The 9,499-nt window shown below is 44.0% G+C and overlaps 2 protein-coding genes across 6 annotated transcripts in view; one reads left to right on the top strand and one right to left on the bottom strand.

Moving 5' to 3' along the window:
• The window catches only part of Cntd1 (cyclin N-terminal domain containing 1), a 10,572-nt gene extending 3,089 nt beyond the window's left edge, over positions 1-7,483 (top strand). For 2 of the 4 annotated variants that reach the window (XM_029546068.1, XM_029546070.1), the window contains exons 2-6: positions 2,033-2,108; positions 2,361-2,532; positions 3,386-3,548; positions 4,290-4,434; positions 5,649-6,314. In XM_029546068.1, coding sequence (XP_029401928.1) covers positions 2,033-2,108; positions 2,361-2,532; positions 3,386-3,548; positions 4,290-4,434; positions 5,649-6,021 — 929 coding nt within the window. In that variant the 3' untranslated portion in view covers positions 6,022-6,314. Of the gene's footprint in view, positions 1-2,032; positions 2,109-2,360; positions 2,533-3,385; positions 3,549-4,289; positions 4,435-5,648 lie in introns of all 4 variants that reach the window. The other 2 variants (XM_021211506.2, XM_029546069.1) reach the window with 2 other exon arrangements.
• The window catches only part of Becn1 (beclin 1), a 15,120-nt gene continuing 12,655 nt past the window's right edge, over positions 7,035-9,499 (bottom strand). Inside the window, exons 10-12 of one of the 2 annotated variants that reach the window (XM_021211503.2) lie at positions 9,253-9,313; positions 8,576-8,718; positions 7,035-7,763 (exon numbers count right to left, since the gene is read on the bottom strand). In XM_021211503.2, the coding sequence (XP_021067162.1) occupies positions 7,595-7,763; positions 8,576-8,718; positions 9,253-9,313 (373 nt within the window). In that variant the 3' untranslated portion in view covers positions 7,035-7,594. The remainder of the gene's footprint in view (positions 7,764-8,575; positions 8,719-9,252; positions 9,314-9,499) is intronic. The other variant, XM_029546067.1, reaches the window with a different exon arrangement.

Below are 9,499 nucleotides of genomic sequence, written 5' to 3' on the forward strand. Positions count from 1 at the left end.
TCTCTCTCTCTCTCTCTCTCTCTCTCTCTCTCTCTCTCAGTCACATATGCACACAAACACAAAGTAAGAGCCTGGAGAGAAAGTTCATTACTTGAGAGCTTGTGCTGCTCTTCCAGGGGACCCAAGTTCAATTCCCTGCACGCACAGGAAGCAGCTCACAACTGCCTCTAACTCCAGCTCCAGGGGCTCCAACAGTTACCCAAAATTGCTGCACATGCACACCCACCCCTCAACCCCCACAGTCACAAAATTTAAAAAAAAAATTTTTTTTTAAAGTAAAAAACAAAACCCCACCAACAAACAGTAGTTGGAGAGACTTTTTTAAGTCAACAGGAGAGTTCTGGAAGGACAGTGGTCAGCAGTTTCAGATGCTTCCAGGGTATCCACAGAAGCGATACCTTAGAAGGGGCCCGAGCTGTTTAACAGTCTGGAATAGTCTCTGGCTTTTGATGTAACTGTCTTACCAAACTGGGAGCAGTGGAAGGCAAACTGCGAACGTCAGGGAGAGGGGGTGAAGTGGAAGGAGCAGGTGGCACAGCAAGTGTTAAATTCAGCAGCGATGAGGTGGAGAGGGGAGCTGTGTCTCAGAGGCTGAAAGATCTTGTAATCAGTAATCCACTTTTGTATGCAGTAGAGCATGTAGTAGCAGAGGAGAAGCCAAGAGCAGGGTCCCTTCTGCCTAAACCAAGTTCAGGTTCCTCGAGGAACTAAAAACTGAGTAAGTCTTAACAAATACAGAACAAAATCAAGGATCTGGGAACATGGATCTCCTGGATTAGGAAATATAGCCTAAGGTCAAGCAAACAGAAGATTAAAGGTCTGGCCCATAAACAGAGTTGCGCTTAATTCTCTTCCTTGATGGAAATGATCAGGGCTGTGATCTTTGTAAGAAGGCTTTATGTATAAAACTATTTGTGATTTGTGTTAAGTGTACTGCTAAAGTGTCTTGTGATAGCTTGGTTTTAGTTTTTTTTTGTAGACTTAATTTTTTTTTTTTTTTGAGACTAAGTCTCATGTAGCCCAAGCTGACTTTCAGTTACCATGTGAGGATGTCCTTGACCCTGCTCCACCTGCTGAAATTATAGACATTGCCAATTATAGGCATGTCCAATAGTTTTTCTTCTAAGAAAGTCCAATTTTTTTCTCAGAAGACATATGACAATATGATTATGTGCATAGAAGCTGGGTAAAAGATCCCCACTCTGTAATTCTTTGCTGATCAATGATAAAGGCTCTTAAGTCTTCGGTTTTCTTTCCTGAGAACTGACATTTACTCTCGTTTCCACCCTCTAATGATATTGCAAGCTAAATAGAATTTTATCTGAGGCTGTTCTTTCAAAGGGAAACAGAAGCAGGATAAAATCTTGCCAAGATATCTTACACTCCCCACCTCCTAAGGATTCTTTCCCTCTAAATTGGGCTATGTTCTTTGAGTTGGGGGTGTTCCTTCAAAACAAGTCAGTCCACAGTAATACTAGAGATTTACCCAACAAACTGGCAGTGGAGAGCTGGTGACCAGCTGCAAGGTGAATTGTGTTTGTAAAGCAATGGGAGCTCTGCAGAGGGTGGTTACTAAACAAACAGTGTCATAAAGACTATGGACGCTCCAGGAGGGAACCTTTCTGTTCCTGCCAACATTCCACTGAAAACAGAATATAGGGCTTAGGGTTTTTATCCATCCAAGAATCCTCTTGGAGCTAGGGGATCCCAGCAGGCGGTCTCTAGGCCAGCTGGTATATGTTTGTGTGTAACTGACCAAAAACCTTTTGTCAGCCCAGACTCAAAGGCAGGCTCCGGTCACCGAGGGCCTTGGTGGGCCCTTGACTTTGGCCCAGAGCCAGCCTCCTTTCCATGCCTCTGATCTATTGGCAGCAAAGGCAGCTGAGCTCGGCTCCGCTTGTCCCAGGCTCATCTTTCTCCCCTCTTGACCCTCCTCTCTCAGCTCCACCATAGCTTTTACACGATGCCAAGGGTTCACAGTGTGGTTTGGGTTGCATCTTGTGAATTAAGCTCTTCTTCCCTGTTTTGGCAGAGTTTGTTTTTCTCCTGTCTGAACAATGGTGTCTGGAGAAATCGGTGAGCTACCAGGCTGTAGAAATCCTAGAAAGGTAAGGCTCTTGCATGAGGCCTTTGTGCTGGTGCCCCTCAGAATGGCTGGCATCCTTAGGTCATCACACAGCACTAGTTGCCCCTTTACCTGGAGGCTGCTTGGGCTTGCACCCTTCTTTTTACTTGCAAATGTAGTTCTCCTCGCCAGTATTTGATACCCAGCAGGGTAAGATATGGCATGTCTACAACACAAAGTCCCTGCAGTCTGTGTCACTGTGAGTTACTCTCTTCTTTTTATTTCCCCCTTACAGGTTCATGGTGAAGCAGGCAGAGGACATCTGTCGGCAAGCCACACTCCAGCTGAGAGGTAAAGACAGTGAGCAGCAGAGCTGGAGGGCTCTGAAAGAGCAGCTTGTCAACAAGTTCATCCTCCGTTTGGTGTCGTGTGTTCAGCTGGCCAGCAAACTGTCTTTCCACTACAAAGTAAGGAGCTGGGTGGCTTGTGGGCACCCAAGTGTCAGCAAGAAACAGCTCATTGAAGGTGCCTGTGAGAAACCCACTGCTAAGCTCTGTGATACTACTCATGTGGGAATTCCAGAGTGTGATTATGCGTCCTAAGCATGCCTCCTGAATACACACACAGTCACACAGAGGCAGTTATTAAATAGCCTCAAGTTCTGTTCCCAAAGGATAATTGCTGGACAGGTGCCATCATTCATACAGGTCACCTTTCCTCCCCTTGGACTTAAGGACAGTTTACATAAGGTACCCAGTGGTTACACCTAAAAAGGATAAAATGTTTCCACATCACTATACAGTGCCTGTGCAGTAAAATCCCTCATTCAGCAAATATTTATTGAGTATCTTCTATGGCCCTGTGCTTCAGTAGATACCATGGCTTGGCTACCACGGTAAGAAACATTGTGCTCTCAAGGGATCCCTTACCTAGTGTAAATAGGTGTAAACAGAGTGGAAAGTAAATAAAATAAAAAATAGTGTAAATCCAGGGCTAAGAATGACTCTCATCAGCCTTGCTGAGTCAAGGAAGTTAATTTAAAGAAAATGAATAATTGGAACTGGTAGGTGGGATCTGGTGGCTACAAAGAAAATCGAAATAAAATTAGGGAGGGCAGGGAGGAAGAACCAGACAGAAGGGAAGGGAATTCAGCAAGTGCCATAACTTGAAGGGAGAATAGGGGTTTAACTGCAAGTAATCCTGCTTGCATAACGTAGTGGGCTTGGAGGGCTTTGCTGTGAGGGAGGGCATCCGGCCTGCATCCTGATGGCTGCATCCTGATGGCGGCTCTCCTCTGTCTTTGCTTTCCCCTTTGCTCAGATTGTCAGCAACATTACAGTCCTGAATTTCCTCCAGGCTCTGGGTTATGTACACACCAAAGAAGAACTGCTGGAGTCAGAGCTTGATATTTTGAAGTCGCTGAACTTCCAAATCAATCTGCCCACTCCTCTGGCATATGTGGAGATGCTCCTTGAAGTTCTAGGTACTTTATTACACATGTCAGATGTGGGTTGCAGACTTCCATAGCAGGCAAAACCCACAAATGTCCCTAGGGATTTGGGAACAGGAGACACAACCTACCAATGAGCAACAGTGGGAAGGGAGCCTGTGTTTCTGGATGACTGACAATGTTCCTCCAGCACTAGTCAGGAGAGATAGCTCAGAGGCCTAGCACCTGCTTTCTATTTGGATTCATTAGACACTCTTTCCTTTTCTTCTGTGTAACAGCTGGCTGTTTTGGAACTCAATTTGTAGACCAGGCTGGCTTCCCAAGTGCTAGGATTAAACATGTGCATCACCATTCCCCAATCATTAGGCATTTTCTTATTACAGGATCTAAGGGTTTATGGAGAAGCATAAGACAGAACAACGGTACTGTAATTGTATGTATGTATTTCAGACGGAGATCTATCCTTTATAATTAACCTTCTGGCCAGACACATGCCTTTAATCCCAACAGTTGGGAGGCAGAGGCAGGTGGATCTCTAAATTTGAGGCTAGCCTGGTCTACACAAAGTTCCAGGTCAGCAAGGGCTACAAAGTGAGACTGTGCCTCAACAAAAAACAACAACAAAAACAAACAAAAAACCCCTGACCTGCTAACATTTCTTTCATTGTGGAGCATAACAGTCAGGAAGAACATTAGCAACTAAACAGCTTTATGTCATAAGATCATGACCAGAGAACGAGACTCATGTTCCTTCCATGTACATACTCCATGTAGGGTACAATGGCTGTTTGGTCCCTGCCACACAACTACATGCAACTTGTCTGACCCTCCTTGACCTGGTCTATCTTCTGCATGAACCCATCTATGAGAGCCTATTGAGAGCTTCAATTGAGAATTCTACACCCAGTCAGCTGCAGGGGTAAGAAACTTTTCTTGGGAAGGCTCCTTCTGGGGATGCAAAGTAGGGGACAGATCATGTGAATAGAGTTTGGGGTTTGGAGCTCAGTGGTAGAGTACTTGCCTAGAAAACCCGGTACCCAGCACTGGGAACCAGCACAACCAGCACAGGCTAATTGGTTTTTATTAACTTCCATTATGTGGTCCAGATGCAGGTGAGTTAGCCCAGGGAAACTTTTACCATTAAATGTAAATTACTTCAAATAATTAACATTCTTTTCTAGTTCTTCCCTTGTACCTGCCATAAATTGGGAGTGCTAGATTGCTTTTATAGTCACCTGAGTGGGGAAAAGCTGGTCACAAGGCTGCAAGTGGTCAAAAGTATTTGATTACTGTAAAGTCAGACTGGCCAAAGCCTCACAATTACATGTGTTAGGAAGGCAGATGGAACAACAAAGGCCTATGAGCCACACAAGGTACATGTTTTAATCCCAGGTGAGCTGGGGGACATGGGGACAGCAGATCAGCTATTACCTGACCATTTTATTTTTTTTCTGTGTTTAAAAGTACATGATTAGCCAGGCGTGGTGGCACACTCCCAGCACTCAGGAGGCAGAGGCAGACAGATTTCTGAGTTCAAGGCCAGCCTGGTCTACAAAGTGAGTTCCAGGACAGCCAGGGCTACACAGAGACACCGTGTCTCGAACCACCCCCCTCCCCCCCAAAAAAGTACATGATTGGGGCTGGAGAGATGGCTCAGGGGTTAAAAGCACCAACTGCTCTTCTAGAGGTCCTGAGTTCAAGTCCCAGCAACCACATGGTGACTCACAACCATCTGCAATGGGATCTGATGCCCTCTTCTGGTGTGTCTGAAGACAGTGATGGTGTATTCACACTCATAAAATAAATAAAAATCTTTAAAGAAAAGAAAAAAATTAGGTTTCTGGACGGGAGAAATTGCTCAGAGGTTAAGAGCACTGTCTACCTTCCAGAGGTCTTGAGTTCATTTCCCAGCAACCACATGGTGGCTCACAACCATCTGTAATAGGATCTGATGCCCTCTTTTGGTGTATCTTTAGACAGGTACAGGATACTCACATACATCAAATAAATAAATCTTAAAAAAAAAAAAGTACATGATTAACATGAACAACTCATAGTTGAAATTCTACAATCCTGGAGTTTAGGATCACATTTCATACTCGTTCCAAAATTAATATGGTTTTAATTATTCAGGGAGAAGTTTATCTCTGTGAAGGAAGACTTTATGCTGTTGGCAGTTGGAATCATTGCAGCAAGTGCCTTCATCCAAAACCATGAATGCTGGAGCCAGGTATGCACCATTGAGCAGGACCAGCATGGTCAGAATTCAGGAGAAAGCATCTCCCCATCGGCTAAAGGAACAGAGACTGCATTAGACAGGTGCCAGGACCCAAGGGCTGGGTGGTCAATCAAGGAGGGAGGGCTGGAAAACCAGAGTAGGGTGCAAATGTTTCTGTTTTATGAAACTGGAAATAGAGGCCCATGTTCCGTTTCCATTTATAGTTATGACCCTGTTCTATATCCTTTATGGGGGAAGCAAGTTACTAGCAGAGAGAGTACATGGTAGTGCTATCAGGGAAATAACACTTGGCCATCAACATAGGAATCTGGATTTAATTTTCCCTCTACATTCTGAAAAATGAAAAGCTTGTGAGGTTTGAGAGAACTCAAGTATTTGTGTGTTTGTGTATGTATGTGTGTGTGCGTGTGTGTGCACGTGAGTGTTTGTACACTAAATGCTGAGATTATTTAGTGATAGGAGCTATCTTTCTGAAGGTTATAGGGCATTTGCAAAGCATCACTGGCATTGCCTCGGAAAGCATTGCTGAGTTCTCTTACGCAATCCTGACTCACAGCGTGGGAGCAAACACTCCTGCGCCACAGCAGCCTGTTCCCCACAAAGCGGCCAGAGCTCTGAGGACTGCTGCTTCCTCTAACACGTGAGGGTAGCTGACCTGCACTGCCTTGTCACTGGACCCCCTTTCCTTTGCATATTCAGGGTACAAAAATTCCAAATTTCCTTTGAACAGTGTTTTGTATTCCAATTTCAGGCATGTTATTTTTTTCTACATCAGAGATAGTTATGGGAGACCAACATATCTGTTGTGTCGTGGTAGGCTAAAAAACATCAAAGAATTGGACGGAGTTGATGATGAAACTGGTTCATTTTTGTTTGATAATACTTTTAATTTTTCCTAAGTTAATCTAAGAGGTAATATCAGATAGAAATAAGTATTTTTGTGGACTTTAAAACATTTTCAATGACCTTGACTGAATCTCTTTGAAGTAACCTTTCTTCCCTTGCTCCCACTACAGCTGGTTTTGTTTGGTTTGGTTTGTTTTTTGAGACAGGGTCTCACTATTCAGCCCTGGCTGCCTTGTAACTCACTATACACACCAGATTGGGCTGAAATTCAGAGGTTCACTTGCCTCTGCCTCCTGAGTGCTAGGGTTAAATACCATCATTCTGTTCTTGTTTATGTTTTTCTCTTTAAACTAAGACATGTTTCAACAGAATTTCTACTGAACTAAGAATTTTAAGGAAAAACAATTTTAAGGAAAAACATACAGACATACTACTTGGTAATTAACAGGCCATAGCAAATCCTTTATTACAAATAATTAAATCTCTCCACATCTGAAACAATATCAAACAGCATTTTGTAGTCCCACTAGATAGCACAGTAGGCATTCAACGCTAGAAGTGAGGATGGAGTTAAACTTGCAACTCCTGACCCAGTGTCCTTTCCCCACATCGCCCAACTGTGTGCCACAAGCATCTCATCTCAAAACTTTGCTGTTTCAAATTTTAAGTGCAGGAAGTTGAGAGAGATAAAATCCAGTGAAAACACATTAATGTCAATTCAACTTAAAAAAGAAAACAAAGCAAATTTAAATTAGTTGTTTTCAGGAAAGAGGGAAAGGACGCATGGGGCTGAGTCAAAACTATGGCAGGGTTCTTTGCTATACATGGCGTGTTGTACTCTGGAAACTATCTGTCATATTTGAAAATAAAGTAACCTTTGTGGATTTTGGTATTGTAAACATGTGGTTTAATATTACTCAAATTTAATTTAAAGCATCTTTCCAAACCAACCAAAGTGTAAAACCTTGAAGGCAAGCATCCCCTAAGGAGCAGGTCACTTGTTATAAAACTGTGAGGACACCCAAGCAAGACCCCACTTGAGATTCGTCAGCATGAACTTGAGTGCTTTTGTCCACTGCTCCTCAGAGTTAAACTGGGTTTTGATGGAATAGGAGCCGCCACTGCCTCCAGTGTCTTCAATCTTGCCTTTCTCCACGTCCATCCTGCAAGTGGACATAGCAGAGCTCATTAGTAACAGAGCCAACCTAAGTCAGTTCAGGCAAATGGGCAGGGACTTGATCATGAGACCATTCACGTCATTTTATCTAATAAAGAACGCCTGGCAATACCGCTAGTGTATTTTGGATATGCTTGAAAGCCTAAAATCAAAGGCTGTCACAAGAGCCCCATTGTCACGGCAGAGTACAGGACAGGAGAGGACACACCCACAGAGGAGGGAGTGAAGGCTACAGTACTCTTCACTGTTTTCCTAGGCACCCCCAACTCATGGAAAAGAGAGAAAGGCAGAAGAAAAAAGAAAAACTTTGTATTTGGGTGTGAGAAAATTCAACTTTCCCTGTCTTTCCTCACTATAAAACAGATGATGTTTAGAAACCTACATTCTCCCTGCCTCAGCCCGAGTGCTAGGGTTACAGGCAGGCCGCATCTCACAGGGCTTCTGAACTTGGGGTCTTGAACTAGTCAGTCTCTATGCCAGGCTGCTACACTGTCTGAGAGAAGCATCGTCTATTTCTGAAGGCTGCAGGGAAAGCCTTTCTGAAATGACACTGCAATCTAGCGCTCTGCCTAGGAAATCTCCATCAGTACCCTAGACAATATTTTTTTACTTGGGACCAGGGGTCGCACTGTTCTGCTTGCAATACCACCTCAGTCCCTGCCCATCAATGCCATGTGATGCGGTCTGTTCTTTTTTGCCATTTTTACTGTCTGTTTTCATTCACTGGCCCTTTCATTCAGTTAGTCCTGGCTACTGAATGTTTACTGAGCCCTTAGGGGATACAGGGTGAACACCTACCTGTACGGAAGACAAAATCGAGTCTCTCCTTTTTCTACCTCTTCTTTGAACTGCTGCACACAGTCCAGAAAAGCTACCATTGCATGGTCAAACTTGTTGTCCCAGAAAAACCGCAAACCTCCAGAACAGTATAACGGCAACTCCTGCCCAAGAAGAAAGAACTGGCTGTGGGCATGTCCCCAGTCATCCCCTACCTCCAGGTACCCAAGCTTTGTCTGTGCCCACCAGAACACGTATTATAACCAGCCAATGAATTCGATAGCCCTCAACAACTCCCCAAGCAACAGGCAAACACCAGCTCTTGGCAGCTTCAGTACCAATGGAAATGTACTGAACTTCCGTATATTCCCCACCCTCGAGTTCATGCTCTCCTCTCATCTGCCAGACTCTCAACAGGATATAAAAAAAAACAAACAAACAAAAAAAAAACCCCACTTTTTCTCTGTAAACCCCAAAGAGCTAAGTCTGAACAAGATGTTGGCTCCTTATGAGATAGTCTGAGAAAGACACTGAAAAGTGTCAGCTGATATAAAAATTATGCCTTTTTAAAGACACAAGGCCTTTTGTACTTTAGGCAAGTCCTCTATCTCTAAGCCTCATCCTGAGGCGCCAGAGAACCCATTTTGTTCGGATAAGCATGAGCTCTGTAAGCCAATGCAAACGGTCTCCCAGAATACCTTGGACTTGTCTGTCAGAGACTCCAGATAGGAATGATTTCCATAGGGAACAAGTCGGTACCTAAAGTGGGGGTGCAGAGAGATGGATAAAGACTTCCTACAGCTATTATTGTAAAGTTGCAACCCAGTAACTTTTTTTTTTTTTTTTTTAAGAGACAGGGTTTCTCTGTAAAGCCCTGGCTGTCCTGGAACTCACTCTGTAGACCAGGCTGGCCTCAAACTCTGAGATCCATCTGCCTCTGCCTCC

The sequence above is a fragment of the Mus pahari genome, chromosome 14 (genome assembly GCF_900095145.1).
Source record: "Mus pahari chromosome 14, PAHARI_EIJ_v1.1, whole genome shotgun sequence".
Lineage (NCBI taxonomy): Eukaryota > Metazoa > Chordata > Mammalia > Rodentia > Muridae > Mus > Mus pahari.